General features: G+C 50.2%; 1 protein-coding gene across 8 annotated transcripts in view; it reads right to left on the minus strand.

The window, feature by feature from the left end:
- Positions 1–978: 978 nt before the first annotated feature.
- The window catches only part of LOC122379847 (phospholipid-transporting ATPase ID-like), an 82,258-nt gene continuing 63,165 nt past the window's right edge, over positions 979–20,071 (minus strand). For 3 of the 8 annotated variants that reach the window (XM_043362395.1, XM_043362391.1, XM_043362394.1), the window contains 12 exons: positions 19,783–19,945; positions 19,316–19,408; positions 15,712–15,874; positions 15,099–15,400; positions 14,566–14,737; positions 14,177–14,281; positions 13,482–13,671; positions 6,830–7,110; positions 6,237–6,460; positions 4,198–4,423; positions 3,068–3,171; positions 979–2,582 (listed from right to left, as the gene is read on the minus strand). In XM_043362395.1, the coding sequence (XP_043218330.1) occupies positions 2,034–2,582; positions 3,068–3,171; positions 4,198–4,423; positions 6,237–6,460; positions 6,830–7,110; positions 13,482–13,671; positions 14,177–14,281; positions 14,566–14,737; positions 15,099–15,400; positions 15,712–15,874; positions 19,316–19,408; positions 19,783–19,945 (2,572 nt within the window). In that variant the 3' untranslated portion in view covers positions 979–2,033. The other 5 variants (XM_043362392.1, XM_043362388.1, XM_043362390.1 and 2 more) reach the window with 4 other exon arrangements.

A 20,071-nucleotide genomic window follows, 5' to 3' on the forward strand; every position in this document is an offset into this window, starting at 1 on the left:
GAGTACGAGCACACCACAGTCGTTGGACAGTGCAGCGAGCTGCAGAGTGCAGTTGCAGGCAAGTTGCAGGCAGGAAGCGGACACTGGACAGCTTGTGCCGTGTTTGCTATGAAAACATCCCACTGAGTTATGGTCTGTCTCTCTGCAGCACCAAATCTAATGATGTGGGAGGAATGAACTCTACCTCATGCTCCATACGCCACAGATGTAATTAAGACCATTGAGATTCACAGCAACCGGAAGCTTTGGACTAGATAAATGATCTTTTTTGCTTATGTTTCGTAAAAAGTGCACATAACCTTTATTAATCCTGCAGATCCCTTGTCACGTAAAACGCCACTTAACCCGAAATTGCTACCATGAGATGAAGGCGAGCCATTTGCAGCACAACTCAGCCTCGCCTATAGTACGCGAGTCTATCGCATCTCCCGCCCTTCAATCTGTCCATCGAGCCAGTATTCCGTCTTCCTCTCGAACTGTGCCCATGGCTGCCCAATTTCAGGCCCGTCTGGTTCAGGCCGTCAAACTGACGCGGTACGGGTGACAGCGAAAGTTCCACGGACCCGGAGCTGGATGTGATCCGACCCACCACCCAGGTCGGCACTGCCCCGATACCGCGGTGGGCCCCGGCAGGGGGTCTCCTGGCCTACTGAGAGAAACGCCGCGAGGGACGGGATACGGATTGTCGTTCTACGACCCGCTTCCTCCTCTATCCTTCTCCCTCTTCCTTTCTATACGTAGAGCTACGTCATTGAGGAACTCACCAACGCCAGCCACGAAGAGAGTCAGAGATGCTAGAACAACCAATAAATGCCTGCACAGCAGGTATAACTGTTGCTTTTCCATTGTTCTTGAGGTAACCAAGGTCCAAGTCCAGATTTCCCGAAAGACAACACAATCTACACGTTGAATCTACAGGTATGTTGAGACAGTGCCTGCGTGCCAAACACTGTCTATGCGAATGGGAAACAACCTTTCAGTCAATTCCAGGCGATTGTGTATTTCGTCAAGTGTAAAACTTTAACAAAACAATGACGTCACTGACGCATATACACGGACGCCAGTGTGCGGCGCACAATTCAAAGGTGTGATATGAGTAAATGATACAGACACAGAATGAACTCAACTGGCTACCACGAGTGACACGTCCAAACACCACGACCAGCCCGTTCGCGGATTGAATGCACCAGGTTCACACAACTTGTACGCTGTCAGCAGTCGTCGCGACCAAACCGAAACACATACATCGCCAGCTTACACATAAGGCACCAAAACGGGCTGCGTATTCAGACACTCGCTACGGACAGCACGCAACAGAACACAACCTTCGGTATATCTCTCGATTAGCTTGTATCGGGCCTCAAAGCAACCCAGTTTTGGTACGAAAATAGAGTCTCGCCGATTACCATGACAGAGAAATTATTCCCCGTTGATAAATAACACAGAAAAAAGCACGAGCACAACAAAGCACAAACAAAAGTAGCGATGAAACGATCACGGTGCATCTACACATACCCAGTCCGAGGACTGTTCTACCAAATCACGTTCTAACAGGATGGTTGATCACCAATCGACCCCAAGAATCACGGTCCCAAGATATTATAAATTCGGTCGAGGCGGACTCGTACGCCCGTAAGTTCTTGCTCAAGATCACAGTGAAGTCGCTCGCCATCCCACGGGGCGATGGCAAAGGCTGTTCGTAACAGACGGCTCTGTCACACTGCTCATTGTGCGTGCAGCAGGAGCGGGCGGGCACGCGGCACGCTGCCGCTGCACCCCCGGTTATTGCGGACAGAGCCCAGGCACGACGTGACAGGCAGAGCCGATATGTGCGCCGGCGCGGCACGACAGACAACCACAGCTTCGAAAACGAACCGCAAGGCGGCGGCGGCGGCACGGCACCCGGCACGCCCTTCCCGCTCCCTCCCCCAAAACAGCTACAAAAATACCGGTTTCGATGAGAGGCTGAGGCGGTCCGGGGCTGGGCGCGCCGCGCAGAGGCCGTGTGGGGCCGCGCTGATCGCCGCCGTCCCTCACCGGTCCCCATGGCCGCCTCCCATGCTGACGCTGCTCGGCTCCGCACAGAACGTCACCTGGGTATCCGCCCTCGGCGAGCTGGCCCCCGACCTGCCCAGCGAGAACATGGATAGTGACGCCAGCGGCGGCGGCCGGCGCATCATCTTGCCCGACGTGATGAGCCGTCCGAAGCCCTCCTGGTGCGCGAACGCGTAACCGGAGCGCACGGAGCGGCCGCGTCGCCGGGCCGACGGCGTCCGCTGGAACTCGTCCATGCGCCGCTTCTGTGCCTTGTCCTCTCGCTGCTTGGCGCGCACCAGGTCGGCCAGCGTCGGGTGCAAGTCGACAAAGTAGAATCGCCACGCCAGCACGGGAACCATCAGGACGATGACCGTGAGGAGGGTGCAGAACCAGAAGTTGGCCTCTGACATGGCCATGGCCAGGGAGCCCACGTAGACGCCGCCAAGCACGTAGTTGTAGAAGAACTGCAGCAGGATGTAGGTGAACAGTGAGCCCCAGACGCAGAGGTGGTTCAGCCACGTCCAGTATGTCGTGTCCAGACAAATCTGCGGACAGAAACGGGAGCAGTCAGCAACTGACGACGATAAATGAACCAGAAAACTGAACGGTGCTATGCAGGCTTGTCATTTATAACTAGTTTTATCGTAACATACTGAAGATTTACGGAGGCTTAATTTAAAGGAACGTGTCTTTTCATCCGTATTTCATGTGAGTCAGTTGGTTGAAGTTAATAGGGATTTTCGAACAATTTCATTGCACCTTTACGCCCATTTAGTCAACTGGGGGCCACCAACCAACCGCGAAAATAACATTTCCGTCAACAGAACACCTTCCCATTAATAAAAAAATACAGCATAAGAAAAGATCACAAAGCAGCGGAGGCTTAAGCCATTCGAGCACCTAAAACTTCCATACCAAGCCGCAGGACCCCAGCCGAGGTGGGTACTTTCAGCCGAGCCCAGACACTTTCAGCCGAGCCCCGACACTTTCAGCCCAGCCGCGACACTTTCATCCCAGCCTCGACACGCACCTGCATGGTGACGACTACCACGAGCACTGTGGCCACGACGGCACCGAACAGCTGGTGGTCAGAGATGGTGTAGCCCTCGGGTGACACGGCGTCCTTGTAGGTGCCTGCGGCCGGAGGGGATGGGGTCAGACGATAGGGGTGAGGTGGGGTGGAGATAGAATGTCACTGTCATGTGATTGATGCAGTCGAGTAAATCCACTGCACATACACAGTACTTTTTCTTCGGTCATGTGAATCATTGATTCAGTCGAGTAAATCCACACATACGCAGTACTTTTTCTTTTAACAAAGTCTATAAATGTTCTGTCAAAAGTTTTTGAGTTGACACGACGACTATTAGCTATATCATCTGCAACACTGACGGCCTGTGTCCAGTTCCATGCATGGGTGCTCTACTCACGAAAGTGAGTGTTTTATTATGTGATTGCTTTTCACTTTAAAACAAAGGGCGAATGCACCCGGTAACAGGCAACTGTGCATCCCCAAGCTCTATGCTAGATACTCGCAACACATTTTACGTCCTGGAGCGACTGCCTCACAAACACAAATGGTGAGCTGTGACGTTTGGATCCCGCAGCCAGATTTTAACGTTTTCTGTATGATATCGCCCTAGAAATTAATTCAAAGACGCTACCATTTCTCGTCTCTCATACGACATTTTCAAAGTTCGGAGAGCATGTACTGCATTCTCAATGTAACTCATTGTTTCATCACGAAATTTGAGCCGTACCACACTTCTCAAGATCTTTGAGCGTCATTTTGCCTTATTCATATTCTGAAGCACTAAAAATCTAGAGCTTCCTATTTGTTCCACGAATGCTCGACACTTGCCTAATCAGAGCCACCTGTACTCGGTGTTCAGCTTTTCGTTATGCCCAGCACGCCTGTCTGCATCCTCTCAGCTCCTTCAGTCCCTCTCTCACCCCAAAGGCTAATAGTTCTTTCAGGGCCCTTAACTTTTTTATGTAATCGGGCGCCAATACACCCACATCGCACGTTTTTCATTAAATTCCTGCTGTTCCGGTTATCGCTTCATCCCCGCCCATCCAAAGTCCCTCCTAGAAGCGTACCACAGCACCGCACCCGCTGACCGATTTCCAACTACTCTGACAGCACGTCCAGCCGCTCACCATACGGCACGATGAAGAGCACCAGCGACGTGACGAAGCCGTACGTGGCCGACTTGAAGAACTCTATCTTGTTGAAGAACAGGTCACGCAGCCCGGGGGTGTACAGCTTCGGGTAGGTCAGGCTCTGGCGTTCCTTGACGTCTTGGTCAAACACGGCTAGTGCGAGTACCGGCATGGACGTGTAGAAAAGGTTGTAGACGGCAATGAACATAGGATCGAACACGGTCTGAAAAAGGCCAGGCGGTGCGCCCTTGTGAAAGAACGGCATACGGCAGGTGCGGTGACACGTCACGACACAACATCCACGCGAACGCGCGCACAAAACGCACTTCACACTCACGGACTGAAAAAGGCCCGTGAAATGGAACACAGTCACGCATCCACAAAAACGACAACACGACATCGAGAAATAGAGAAGAGCGAGCGAGTTTAAGGAATGAGGATAGACAGTGAAGGAGAGAAACAGACAGACGAGCTGGAGACGTCCAAAGAGCATGCCGTCCCTGCCACGTCGACCAGTGCTGGGGGCAGACGGTGCGTCAAACCGTGTCGTTCTGTGCCGAGTGTCTGTGCGCCTCCTTCTCCGCCGCTCCGTGCCCGCCGGCCGACTCACCGTGAGGTATCATGAACAGCACGAGGGACGTGACAGCGCCGTGCAGCATACTGCCCACGAATATGCGTTTGTTGAAGCCCAGCGAACGCACGCCGGGCGTGTACAGTTTGGGGTAGGAGCGACTGTTGGCCGCGTTCACGTCCTGGTCGAATACGCCCAGTGCCAGCACGGGCATCGACGTATAAAACAGATTGTAGGTGGAAATAAAGAAGACGTCGTAGACGGTCTGAAACAGCGCCGCGGGCGCCCCAGCGCGTCAGCTGGACTGTCGGACGCGCCGGGCTCCGCTGACAGGATGCTGCGCAGGCCAGACAGGGCTAGGCGCAGGAAGAAGGCAGCAACCGTACCTACCTAGAGCTGTGCCAGACAGCGTCCCGCCACCGAACGATGAGAGCAAGGGAGCTCTCACAGGTACAAGGCTTGTGGTATTAATTTTCGCGTAGTGCGTTTTATTCACGCTGAAGGCTTAGGATTAGCAAAGAGCTGCAGTGCTCTGCCCAGAGCTATGAAGCCCACTCGTGACACAAGCCGAAAAACAGCCGAAAAAACTGACCGGCCGAGCCAGAAGCAGGACACCCACCATATATAGTGTCCGGGAAAATAACAAACAGGCAAGACAAGAAACAGAAGAGAGAAGTCAACATAAAGAGACGCAGAAGCAAGGGCAAATGACAGAACATCTGAAGAATTGCAATCAATGACATGATACAATGAAAACGGTAACCACTTTTTACAGACAACTAAATAGAATGAACAGAACAAGATAGAACGAAACACCCTTAGCTGAACGTTCAATGTACACTCATTACACATTATGAACATAAATAAACCTCAATTTTATGGAATTGGGTATTGGGAATAAGCAATGGTACTCGGAAATTCCAACAGGAACGCACACATCTAAAGAAAAAAAAACAGAGTGGGCCAGCTTCCGTAACTGGGGTAGCCAGCACACCAACAAGGCAACGGGCAACGTTGCCTTACAGAGTAACACCAGCCGAAGGATGGGACTGATCAACTTTCACTCGTTTTCATAGCTATCGATTAGATAAAGCAGCTTGGCATGGATCGACAGGGTGGCAGGACACAGTTTCATACCGGAAATGTCAGAGGTATCGGACCGGTTTACAAATTACAGATATCACGTGAATTCATGGTTGGGTATTCTAAAAGCGACAGGGTAAGAACAGGCATAGCACGTAGTTCTAGTCGGACAGGACTTAATAGCACCACCACACCTACATATAACATAACCAATGCTTACTGCTTATATAAAACGAAGGTCCTTGAAAAAAAACACTTTCAAAATAAAAACCCATTTAAGCTATCTTGAGCTTGACCAAACCATTTACCCATGAAGATCGTTATCAAACTTCTGACTCTCAAGACTCACTATCCCTTTCTTCACGACCGTCGCCGGACTCACCTGAGCGCTAAACCCGCAGAAGAACGAGTACCAAAAGTGGCACAGCGTGAAGGCGAAGTTCTTGTAGAAGAAGTAGCGCAGGAACTTGCACATGCGGTAGTAGGACCAGCGGCCGTGCACCAGCAGCAGCCTCTCCAGGTAGCGGAACTGGGCGATACTGTAGTCGGACGACAGTACGGCCTGCAGACCCTCCTGGCCAGAGATGCCGACACCGATGTGCGCCGCTGTCGGTGGCAGAGGGCAGGGGTTGGTTTTTAGGTGTGGAGGGGAGGGATGCATGACGAGAGCGATTCGGAGGCTGTGATAAACAAGCGAGATCTGGCATACGGCGTCCAAGACCGTGCATGTAGTAACAATGCGATTCGTGGCGTAGACGACGAATAATGACGAAGCCGTCCTACAGCATCAAAAAGAACATGACTAAAGGAAACAAACGAAATGGTGATAGCTACTCATTAATCCGCACACAACACTCCTTATTGTAAATTTAACTCCATTAGCTTGAATTGTGAAACTCATTGCTTTTATTCTTATCCTTCCCGTCGACAACCTCTCTGAACACCACTACCCTCCCTTCTCCACCATAAACTCACTTTTGATCATGGACACATCGTTGGCGCCATCGCCAATGCTGAGCGTCACCGCCTTCTTATGTTTCTTCACCAGGTCGACCACCAGGGCCTTCTGCAGCGGCGTGACGCGGCAGCAGATCACCGCCTGGCACTGGCACGCCACGTCCAGGAACAGACGCTCCAGCTTGCTGGTCAGCGCCCAGATGAGCGAGTGGCCGTTGATGACGAGCGCGAAGCCCCCGGATCCGCTGGCGTTGGACGTCGGGTCTTCCTCGGGTGTGTCGTGTCCGTAGCCCTCGTCACTGGCGGTCGAGCGTACCGAGCTGCGTGAGACGACGTCAGACAGCGGGGTGGGGGTGGGGGGGGGGGGGGGGACGGGAGCTGGGCCACATGGGACATCAGCGAGGGCAAATGAGAGGTTGGCGGGGTCAAATGTGACGTTGGCGAGGAATGATGAGGTGACAGCGGGGTGGGGGTGGGGTGGGGGTGGGGGGAGGGGGGTGACGGGAGCTGGGCAACATGGGACATTAACGAGGGTGAATTAGAGGTTGGCGGGGTTAAATGTTAGGTTGGCGAGGTGTGAGGTTAGCATGGTGATATGGGAGGTCGCCGAGGTCAAATGAAATATTTTCAGGGTCATATAGGTCTACGAGATCAGATGGGAGGCTGGCGAGGTCAAATAAGAGGTTAGCGAGGTCAAATGACAGGCCGGCGAGGCAAAATGAGGAGATGACGGGTCAAAAGGTGAAGGACAGACGAGAAGGATGCAATGAGATATGCGGTACGAAAATGTTACGCATCACTTTAAACACTTCTTGTGACAAAACTTTACTTGAAAATAATTCTCTCCGCGACAGCTTATCAAACATGCCAGCTTGCTTTTGCACCAAAAACAATCAACAGCTAGACAATTACAAAGTGGTTTTACTTATTGAAAATGATAAGATCATAAGCACAAATAAGCAATATACAATTTTTGAAGCAGAATTACGGAGAAACATCGCAAAGACAAGCAGAAAGCTGGCACTGCCACAGGCAGCTCAACACACGCGAACGCACAGTCCCGCAGACGCACGCGCACAGTCGTTCATTCACTTCTATCAGACCACCCTAGGCAAACCGCTAGCCAGGAGAAAGACAATGGCAGACCAGGTTACGTATGTACAGCTCCTGGGGAACCGGATTCCAGTCGACCCACCGGCCGTCTCCATTCACACTCAGGATAAAAGGGTCGTACTTCCACACACTGAGGCTGGTGAAATGACGTCATAGAGCCATTCCACCAGTGTAGTAACGTCATACAAAGCATATCCAAAGCGGGTGTCACAACGTACGACAAGCAAAGGCGATGTGGCTTTACAGACTGCAGAAGCGGTGCCGCCGAACAAACAGCGTACTCTGGATACTGAATCACAATATGTGCGAGTGACGTCAAAGACGCTGCTGACGTCATTGTGTCCCGTGGTCGTGCTGGGCAGTGCAGTAAAAACGGCAGGTGCTCTTAGCGGGAATTACTTGGGGTCGTGAGGGGCTGCTAATACTATTATTACTGTCATTTAACCGTGTCTCCGAAGTTTACTAGAGGACACGGGATGTGCACAGGGCAAAATGTTTATTTCACTCGGGTTCTAACTATTGTGTCACCTCCATAGGACGTCCTCACAGCTGAGCTAAATTGAATCAGCACAGCATTGCGAATGACAGGTTGAGAGTACACTACTTACGTAACTACCGCAAATATTGATCAACTTTGACGTAGGGCTACAAATGACTGGGGCCGTGCCTTAGATTATGGATGCCATCGATTTATAATCGGACAATAATCCTTCTACTCAGGTGCATATTGCTTTACATGCATCAAAACTGGTGTGTTTCACCTACACTTATCGACAAGGTATTCGATGTCATAGACAAACAGTTTCCAGTGAATGCAAAGAGAACGAACATTATAGCTGAATTTAATAATTTTAAGCTTTCAAGCTACATCTGCCTTTATTTGGGTATTTCTCCTAATCGGAAGGTGTCACTTTTTGAGTACCTAATAGCAATTTAAGTTTGTACATTGATTTTGCACCAAAGCAGCCCGAGACCCCCTAAGTTCCCTGACACCGCTCGAAGCAAGGCACTGGCGGTGGCGTTTAGGAGGCATGACCATTGACAAATCACCAACGACCAGTAACCAGAAACCGAACCATCCACCCAGCCCATATCACAGCTGGCAGGCGAGACACTAGCGGCACGGTGCGGCGGGTGGCGCAACTACTCACGTGGGGGCGGCGCCGCCTCTGTGGGGTGACACGTACACGTAGGGGCGGCTGGCCCAATACGCCATGGAACGGACAAACAGAGACCTCAGTGGGACGCCCGTGCGGGGACCGACCGGGGCAGAGGGGCGGAGACACCCCTACGTCCCTCTGTCTCGGCTGTGAGCCCGTGCTCCCCTCCCCCTCAGCCTCTACAGCTAGTCAAAGTCGGTGGGTTCAGGTTGGCGGTGGTGGCAGCACACGGCTTTGGAACACACAGCGAGCGAGGTGCACAGCGACTCGAATAACTACTGGAACCACGACACATATCGCGGTGCCCTGCTGATACCTCGGGTCCTCCGGAGAAACACATGAAGAGAAATCCGAGGGGTCAACGGAGCTTTGTAGTTCAATTACTAAAGTAGCCATCTACTGAGAATCAAGCGGAGTACAGCAGGGGTGTTGATATTTGTTGAAAACAGCATCACAGTTATTGATTGTCCAGAAATGGGTGAAACATCATTTGAGGAATCTGTTTGGTGCACCATCAAACTGGATAACTCTGAATTTATGTTACTGGGATTGTGTTACCGGTCACCCTCAAGCAGTCAGGACAACAATGAGAAGCTGCTTAGAACCTTGAGACAAACAGCACTGGTACATGTACAGCATTTGCTAGTCTTTGGGGACTTCAACTTCCCTGAGATTGATTGGCAGTCAGGTCATGTTGATGGTCCAGAAGATTCATATCCAATGCAGTTCTACGATACAACTCAAGATCTTTTCTGGGTGCAACATACTATGACCGAAACCAGGTTTAGAATTGGACAATCGCCTTCGTTACTTGACCTTGTGTTCACAAAAGATGAGTTTGCTATTGATCATATTGAGACCAGTGCCCCCATTGGAAAGAGTGACCATCTTGTACTTACATGGGACTATCAGTACCAGCCTGATTTTACTACTCAAGCTGTGGCACAAGAAGACTCTTCCAGATATAACTTTGGCAAGGGGAGGTATCAGGACATGAGGATGAGTCTGCAAGATGTGAATTGGGACATTCTTGAAGACATGGATGTGGAAAGTATGTGGTCCAAGATAAAGGAGGTTATCCAAGAGAATATTGAGCAGCATGTGCCACTTTCATCAATGAAAAAAAATCACAAAACTGTCCCATGGTGGTCAAAACGGTTGACAAAAGAAGTCAAGTTGAAACACGAACGGTGGAAAGAATTCACAAGACTGAACACATCCAACAGTTATAATGCATACGCTGAGCAAAGAAACAAGGTTACACAGCTCATAAGGGCATCAAGGAAAAAGTATGAAAATGGCATAATCCTGCAAGGAAAGGAAGACCCAAAGAAAATACACAGATATATAAGATCACAACTGAAGGTTAAGCCTACAGTAGGAGATCTTGAAGCTGCAAGCGGGGACCTGACCAAGAGCAATGAGGAGGCAGCAGAAGTACTGAGTGCCTGCTTCAAATCGGTTTTTGTCCAAGAAGAGACTGGATGTTTGCCCCATTTTCCCAATGTTGTGGACGAGGAGGATACACTTAATGAATTTGACATATCCGAAACAGAAGTACTTAACGAGCTGAACTGTCTCAAAGAAGGTAAAGCGGGGGGCCCCGACGGATTTCCCGCAACCCTTTTGAGGAAGACTGCAGAACAGCTTGCAAAGCCCATAACAAGACTGTTTAGGTGCTCTCTGACTCAAGGACAGTTGCCGAACCAGTGGAAAATGGCAGTCATCACTCCAATTTTCAAGAAAGGGAGCAAGAAAGTTGCTGGAAACTACCGTCCAATAAGTCTTACTTGTCAGCTGTGCAAAGTTCTGGAAAGAATTATTTTGAGACACATCAAAGACCACCTTAACAGGCACAGGCTGATCAGTGAGCACCAACATGGATTTGTAAAGGGTAGATCGTGCCAGACCAACCTACTTGAAGCATTTGAACTCTTGACTCAGTGGATGGATGAAGGCAAAGCTGTGGACATTGCATATCTTGACTACCAAAAGGCCTTTGATAGAGTTCCGCATGCAAGACTCATCCACAAGCTGAGTGCTTATGGAATAAGAGGACAACTGCTCGCTTGGTTAACCGACTTCCTCAGGAACAGAAAACAGCAGGTCACAGTGGGGAGAAGCCAGTCACAGTGTGTAGATGTGGCCAGTGGAGTACCGCAAGGTTCGGTATTGGGACCGACCTTGTTCTTGATCTACATCAATGAGCTTCCAACCCTGGTGCAGAGTGGCTGTAAACTGTTCGCAGATGACACAAAACTGTTCAAAGACATAGTAACCCAACAGGACTGTGCAACACTGCAAGCAGACCTTGACAGGCTATCTGAATGGTCAGATCAGTGGCTGCTTAAGTTCAACGTTGAAAAGTGCAAGATCATGCATTGTGGATATATGAACCCTGCAGAGGACTATGTCATGAAAGGTAATGATGAAGCCAGGACGATCTGCACTACAACTCATGAACGTGATCTGGGCGTGATTGTAGCCGACAACCTGAAAGCAACATGCCACTGCCAAGCTGCGGCACTGAAAGGAATGACTGCACTAAGGCTTTTAAAAATGGCTTTCAGAAATATTGATGTCAACAACTTCAGGTCCTTGTACACCACTTATGTTCGCCCGCATCTAGATTATTGCCTGTCTGCGGTTGGTCCTCACATGGTTCAAGATATACAAAAGCTTGAAAAAGTTCAGAGACGAGCTACCAAGCTTGTACGAGAAATTAGAGCCTATCCCTATGAAGAACGGCTGACGAGGCTTGATCTGATGAGCATGCGAGATCGACTCAAGCGTGGTGACTTAATTGAGACTTACAAGATTGTAACAGGAAAAGTTGATATAGATGCAGGACGATTCTTTGAATTTCAAGACAATGAAAGAACCAGGGGTCATCGATTTAAGTTGAAGAAAAGACGGTCAACGCACCACTTCAGAAACATGTCATTTGCTAACAGAGTAGTCACCCCTTGGAATGAGCTGCCAGACTATGTTGTGTCAGCACCAAGTACTAGTGCCTTCAAGAAGAGGCTTGACCGACATTGGGCTACCCTAGTCGACCACTAAAGCTCATCCTCTGATTAGTGCATTCCACGATATGAGCACCAAATAGACAGTGTCTACTCCTAGCTCATAACCTGAACCTGAACCTGAACCTGAACCTGAGCACGAAGCTTTGAAACCTTCAAGGTGAGTTAAAACTGAAATTTTGAGTACCTATTAGAGGGATGGAAACAGGAAGACAAACATATATGAAATTAAAACAAACTGAATAATAATTGAAAATCAAATGACGTAAAATGGATATTATTTCACCAGCAACAAACATGGCAGAAACACAAAGGACAGCTCGTTAACAAACAAGATAAGAACAGCTGCCACCATCAGTTCCCTTCGAGTATCCAACAGCCAAGCAAAGTAGGCTCACGAATACTTTCCGCAACCACTTTTAAAAGTGAGGTTAGCCACAGTGTAACACCACTAACAGAAACAGCGATGTTGTAAAAAAAAATCACACCCAGACATTCAACGGATAACATGCAACACATGAAACCAGGGTTGAGTTTTGAACTGCCCACGTGCTATTTGAGGTGAGGGGAGAGGAGTCCCATCATAACAGACTCTAAAACATAGCGGCAGAACGTCTCCTTAAAAATACGACGCCTTTCCAAAATCGTCATAATGCACGTAGCTATGAAATATATCCACAATGGAGCGAGTCAATCCAGATATCCCATGAACATACAGGCATAAAGTCATGCATAATGCACATTCATTCAATGACTTAGCGCACATTTATGAATTCGTGTCGGTGGTATGCCTAATGCCTAGCTGAGTCTATTTTTCAATTTGAAGAAACTCCAGATAAATTTCCAGCTTTTACCAGACGGTGTTCAACCATATCGGCAGACACCTTACAAACGTTTAGCCGCTTTTTATAACTTCCCCCCAGTTTTCCTAATCAACGAGATGTCATATCAAGGCAATGTTAATTTTTTCAACTTCATACCAAAGGCGTATTCATATTGTGAGTCCCTAGTGGCCACTCTGCCTCGGAGGCAAAACGTGCCGTCGGTGTTCACTTCATGCAAGACGTTTACCTCTAGGTCACCGAACACCTAATTCCAGCCTCTACCTACCACATTTACACAACACAGCCTCTACACCCGCCCAAACACTACCACATTCACACAACCCCCGGCTCTCTCTCTCTCTCTCTCTCTCTCTCTCTCTCTCTCTCTCTCTCTCTCTCTCTCTCTCTCTCTCTCTCTCTCTCTCTCTCTCTCTCTCTGTCTCTGTCTCTCTGTCTCTCTGTCTCTCTCTGTCTCTCTCTGCCTCTCTCCCTCTCTCTCTCTTCCTCCCTCCCTCTCTCTCTCCTCTCTCCTCTGCGTCGTACTCACCTGAACGTCACCACTGAGAGTGACTGTTTGTGCTGGTGTGCCTTGGCGTCGGCTGACGGTCGGCTCAAATCGTCCATACACCTGTTCAGCTCGGCCTCGACATCCTGCATGGTGTGCCCCTCGACGACGAACACGTCCTGCAGGTCGTCCGTCAGCAGCTGGCACGAGTAGCCGATGTTGATGGCCGTCTCTGGGGGGGGAGGGGGGGGGATTCAGTGGAGCGTTCCCCAGCAGACCAGGGAAGCCAGGCTGATAGATTGGGTGGTGAGATCGATCGGATCAATTGCACGTCTGGATGATTGGATTGGCTACAAAGAGGCCGGAACTAGCTGGAGCCTGTTGTGTCGGTGAGTCGATTCTAAAGGCGGATTCACAACAGTTGGGCTTATACAGAAATGCGTCAGCATGAAAAGGAGAACGTTTTTGCCTCTGCACCAAAAAAGCAACAAAAAAAAAGCAGAGGGAACAACAAATGCAGCAAACAAAAGCAAGCAAGCAAACAAGCAAATAAAAGAGATCAGCAAAAACTAACATTTCCTTATAACCTTTCCTTATAAGTTGAGCAAAAGCAACAACAAACGTATTCGTCTTGGCTGCAGCGTCGAGTAAGAGCCCCGAAATAACAACGCATAACCAAGTACCAACTTCATTTATTCGTCATTTTATTTTACATGGCTCTCACTCCAGTTTCTCACCCTGTTTGTCTCCCGTGAGCACCCACAATCGGATGCCGGCCAGTATCAGGTTGGCGATCGTCTGCGGCACGCCATCTTGGAGTTTATCTTCAATAGCCGTGGCACCTGAGAACGACACACAAAACTGGTCAGGTAGGTAGAGAAATATACGTAAAACCTAATGAACGGCAACGTCATCGTATTTCTCGGCTAGCAGCCTCACAAAATTTCGTTACAGAATAGCCGGTGAAAATGCTTAGGACAATCGGCTGAACGACTTTTCCTCCTCCAGTACTTATCTACCCTCTTCTTCTCGCACATAGCACAATCTCATGCCATTAGGTACACCGTCCCACAGAGACCCTCCTCATCCCCTCGTCCATAACTGCTTCGACACCACTCGTACCCACCTATCAGCACTAGATCCTTTTCGATCTCCTCGAACAAGGCGTCCAGCTTTTCATCACGCTCCACCAGTGAGACGGAAGCCTCGTGGTGGCGCTTCTTCCACTCCTCAAAGTACGCGTCGTCCAGCTCCTTGTACGCCAGCACGAGTGTTCGGAGGCCCTCGCCGGCAAATTTCTGTAGGCATGACAAGGTGATTGGAGGAGCGAATACTGGTATTTGCAGAGGTTCCTATCACCAATCTTCCAAAATAAAGTTAAACGGGACACCGTACTGGCTCTTTCAATTCATATGGCAATTTCATGGTCACGGGTGAAAGCGTAATGTGAATGATAGCAGCAAACGTTCACAAAGACCTATGTTTACTGACTGTCAGCCTCCGATGACTCCTTGTACGCCCATACGCCTGCTACCCTGCCACGAGACCTGCCTCTTACAGCCCGACATCATCCTATGGGCCTAGAACCACCTTCATCGTCCAAAGGACATTTGCCTACGACAAATATCTACATATTACTCCAAGTCATTCGTCACTCACCTGAAGATGTTCCTCCGTTCGCGCCTTCGTCTCCGGCTCCACATTGCCCAGCCTCTCAAAGACGATGTTGTCAGCTCCCTTACAGTACAGCCTGATTTTACCGCCGTGCCGCAGGATTACCGACATCCGCTTCCTGACGTTGTTGAAGTCGAGGATGCAGAGCACCTCGTGCTCCTCCTCTCCGCGCGGCGTGCGGATCGTGATCGAGGACGGCGTGCGGGAGAGGAACACGAAGCCGAAGTTGCGCGCGGCGGACACCAGTGCGTCCTCGTCCGGAGACTGCGCCTGGTACTTCAGCTTGCCTGCGGGACAGAAAGTAGCGCTTAGGGGTAACTATGCTGCGATTATTGATTGAGCCTGAGCGTAAGACAAATACATAAATACAGTAGAAAATTACGCAAAAATTGTTTGGCAAAGTGGCAAGCGACACTATTGTTTGCCAATCCCCACCCCAGTCGTTTTCCCCATCCCAGTCGTCCCTCCCGTTCTCCCGCCCCTGGCTTCCCAATCCCTTGCTAGCTGCAATCCTGAATCCTCTCTATCTGAGCTTCCGCTATCGCTTCACTGTCCTGTCCAGCAATCTTTATATCTTGCCGCCATTTGCCCTTCTCACCATCCTTTTCCTCCGGCATCACGGTATGACAGAGCGACAGCAGCCGGAAGAACATGTGGCTGTCCTCGTCGCCGCTGTTGACGGCATCCAGCAGCGTCTGGTCGAAGAAGCGGAATGACGGCTCGTACATGTCGTTGGCGGAAAAATCCACCGCTTGGGTGTCCTGACGGAGACACAGAAAGGGAGAATGTCAATCGGTGTGGAGGAACAAGGGCTAACAGACCTTGACGTGGATGAATGGCTTGATGTCAATGCCCATTTCCAGGCGTAAAAAAACACATTGGGTAGCTTACAACTCATTGAAAATCACCGCAGCTACGTGATATAACTGACACTGGGAAAGTTTAATATTGACTCAAAACGTCAGTGCACGACAATGACCATCACACCACCAGACACATCACATCCCGCCACATTATGGACCCGACCACATCATCATCATCATCATCCACTATCGACTGAGTGCTCAGCCATCTCTCATCCATCTGGTAACATCGTCTGGCTACCAAATCAGTGCCCTCTGGCATCACTGAATCGGAACGGGTCGATCGTCAAACAATGAAATGGGCCGTCCGGCGCCGCAAATGCGCACTTAGACCGCCTAACGCATTTCAATTAGCCAGGCTATGGCGTCGTCCTAGTGACTGACACACCATTTCGAGTCTTGGTAACCGTGGCATCAGTTTCATACCATATTAAACCGTGGCGACCACAGACAACACTGAGAGGGGAGAAAGTGGTATGAGGCGGTTTTATCTGCTTCGACCGGGGCGTGGTGACCATATCGCAATATGGGAAGTAAATTTCCCAAACTCATAGTGGGAAGCCGTGACGGGGCCACAAAATGTCACCATTAATCCATATACTGGGACATATCGTTGCATAAAGAGGCGCCATAAATCATGGTGAGGTAGTATGGTCCATCACCTAATCGGAAATTATAGCTGGGCCTGTCATCACGAGGGCGTGGTCGCAGAGGTGACGCACATGACTGGTGGGTCCTGAAACGGGGCGTGACGAGAGAGCAGGTGGGCCAGGGTTATGACACAGTTCATCGAGGAGAGTGACCACGATGTTGCCCATTGCTCTTCACTGCTACCTGTACAATGGTACATCTTTTTATTCTGCTCGCTATCGCATAAGAAGTGTTTGTTCGGAAAGCATGCTTTCAGGATAATATGTCCAATTTTCCGTTTTCATCCACAGGATAAGCCTCTCCGCATCATTTATCCTTCACCCCTGTCCCGGACTAGGGGTCACCTGCACTACCCCCCCCCCCCTCCCTAGCCGGTGGGGGTAGCACCTGCGTTAGCACAACCCTCGCGGGTGATCAGCTGCGCAGTTGGGTAACCTGTCCCACCGGGACACGCCTGTCCCACGGGGCGGGCTCAGCTGCGGCGTACCGAGCCACCCGCCATGTCTCGTGCCAGCCCAATATCTCGTCGTATCCTCTCACGGCCCCCAGCCCTCTCACGGCTCACGGCCCCGAAATGGTCTGAATAGGCTGAAAACTCCCGCCAATGAAAACAGCAGAAAAGTACATGCTCCAGAGGGTCCGTCAATGCTGAACTCTCAAGTTGGAGACATTATCGGTTGGTGAACAATACAGATGACAAACTCAAATCGTCTATCGCGTCGAGCATCGCTGGTCTTATCTTCAGAGTCTCCGACCTTAATTACGCAATCAAGGGTCAAGAGGCGCTTGACCATGGACCCACCATCCATGGCGCATACCGAAGCCGTAGGCGTATCACGCACCCACCCCGAGGGGCACGCTCGCAGCGCGTGCAGCGCCATTCATTACGGTCCGCCCTGTCAGACATCCATTTCCCATTTAGCGCTGACGAGCGACCGACGGCAGCGATGGCTCGCCGGCGCGGCGGCTCCGGTCGCCATTTAATGGTCATTTGTCACGCTCTCCGGGCGTCCCCGTGTCCAGTAGACAAAGTAGTGTCACACACTGTGACGGGTTCGTCTGTCAGTGTCGGTCAGGTCAGCCCGCCGGCGTGACAGGCCAGTATGTCAGTATCAAAGGTCAACCTGACAATGCAAGCGGGGCTGACCTGTAAATGCGACAGGACTGTCAGTCAATGAATGCGTCAATCTGTCATTGTGACAGGTCACGTAGGAGTTAGGACCGTGGTAGAACTGTCACATATTGTGAATATGTGGGCCCATGTCAGGACTGACACACTGCATAGCTCTGAATGTCAATGTGAATTGACGGGCAAACGTGACTCCGTGCTCTCACACAGCTTCCCTGCTGAGCCACGACAAATACCACTGAGTCACCCAGCAGACAAAGCCTTAGACACCACACACGTTCCAACGAACCCGGACACGAGGCAACTTAGTGGCCCAGAAGACAAGGCCGGGGCTATAACCTGGAACAGTCGCACAGCGTTTTGTGAGAGCGACTGCCATCATGAATGTCGTATTCTGTCTCTGTCGATCAAGCGCAATAGTCTGTCCGTCCCGGGCAGCGTGGTATATTGCTATATTGTCAACTAGCGCGGCGCATTAGGCACACGCCTACGGCAACAAAGACGGAGTCGACGGCGACACGTCGTTCAGACCTCGTCGGTAGGTTATGGACATTCACGCGGCACAAACAAGCGTAGCCGTGGCGACGCGTTGCTAGGCAACAAGCGACGCCACGCAGTCGGGGACTCATCAGCGAAGAGAAGGGACGGGCTATCAGTCGGTATATTATAGGATCATAGAGTTAAGCCGTGATTGGTTAAACAACACAGGCTCCGGAGCAGACGAGCATCGACGAAACGCTAACGAGGTCGTCAATCCTATTCCGAGCAACACGATTATCCAACATGATACGAAGATTCCAAACGTTCCACGACTTAGTATATCCTCGAGGACATTGTTAAAACACTGAAGCGTTATGGTATAAAGTAATCCGCCCTCCAGCCATTGCCACTCAACACTTGATAAAATCTATAGGTTTTGGTATTGAAATACGGCTCGACTGCGTCTTAACAGTTCTTAAATTGCCGCAAGACATCAAAGCAGGCCCAATCACACAAACTGCATCTCATATCCGCGTGCGTCGAAACTTTGGCCGCCTTAGGCGCCCGGCTGACTGTAAACTCTCGCAAAGCGAAGCCACAGAGCAGCTCTCGGTCTCATTTCTCTAATTTACGTCACTCCCAGGCTGCTGCATATTTCAGCATCTGAAGGTAATCTGTGCCAAGAGGGAGTACCTACCCACTACATAAATTTCATATTGACAGATCGGAGATTATCTACGCCATTGTCAGCCGCGATTACACATTATTTACTGCCAGAATCCTGTCCAGACAACCAAGCCGAGTGCAGAAACCGTACATTACATGACAAAATAATCATGTCCGTGTCCGTGTCAGCGTCCTTCTCCATTTAAGCGTGTGCCGCAAAACCTAATGACAGCGAGACGTAACAAGTCCGTCGAGTACGAGTTGTGACACAACAGGGTATGTAGTCGGCTTGGCATGGATACCCGCCGCGCTTGTCAGTGTCAATGTCGACTATGTTCAACGCCAGCTCTCTCAAACTGTCAATGTCAACTGCAATGTCATGGGGTCAAAGTCGGGTTTGTCTGGCTACCCACCTCGGTTGGTTCAATGACCTCCCCGATGACTGGATCGATGAAGTCGCCATAGTTTTTCCCCGCGATCGAACACTTGTTGAACACCATGATGTTCTGCAAACAAAGCGCCAACACGTTAAACAGAGTTGGAACTGTAGCAAAAGCTGCCAACTTTTTATTGGAGCGATGAATCGCACCATTAACACCTAATGAATGATGATGAGACTTAAGTGGGGACATTAAACTGAAGGAACGACGATACCGACGGCTTCATCAACTTAATTTGGCCTTCTGTGATTAAGCCTCGTGAAATATGAAGTGACGTACAAGTTGCCTAATTTCAGGCGCTCAAGCCCGTTCGCCACGACGAATAGCCTGAAATTTTCAACGGTCTCACGTAACCTATAATAAAAGACACCAATCCATACCCAGAGCATTCCCCGTTCCAGCATATCCCAGTCCCATTCTCACCCATTCCAGCACCGTACCTGCGTCAGCGTGCCGGTCTTATCGGAGAAGATGTACTGGACCTGTCCCAGCTCCTCGTTCAGCGTGGTGGTGCGCGCCTTGGCCGGCGTGTCTGACTTTTCGTGATACATCGCCAGGTCCCAGTTAATGAGAAAGCTTTGCATCAGCCGGATCACCTCTACACTGAAGGGTAGAGCGACGGAGGGAGAGAGAGGGAGAGTCAGAGCAATGTCGCGAGGCGGACGGGAGATGGCAAGTCGGGGACTGAACTGTGATTATATTTCCGCTAGAGACGCCTTCCAATTATAT

This window comes from Amphibalanus amphitrite, unplaced genomic scaffold (genome assembly GCF_019059575.1).
Source record: "Amphibalanus amphitrite isolate SeventyFive unplaced genomic scaffold, NRLGWU_Aamphi_draft 000085F_arrow, whole genome shotgun sequence".
Lineage (NCBI taxonomy): Eukaryota > Metazoa > Arthropoda > Thecostraca > Balanomorpha > Balanidae > Amphibalanus > Amphibalanus amphitrite.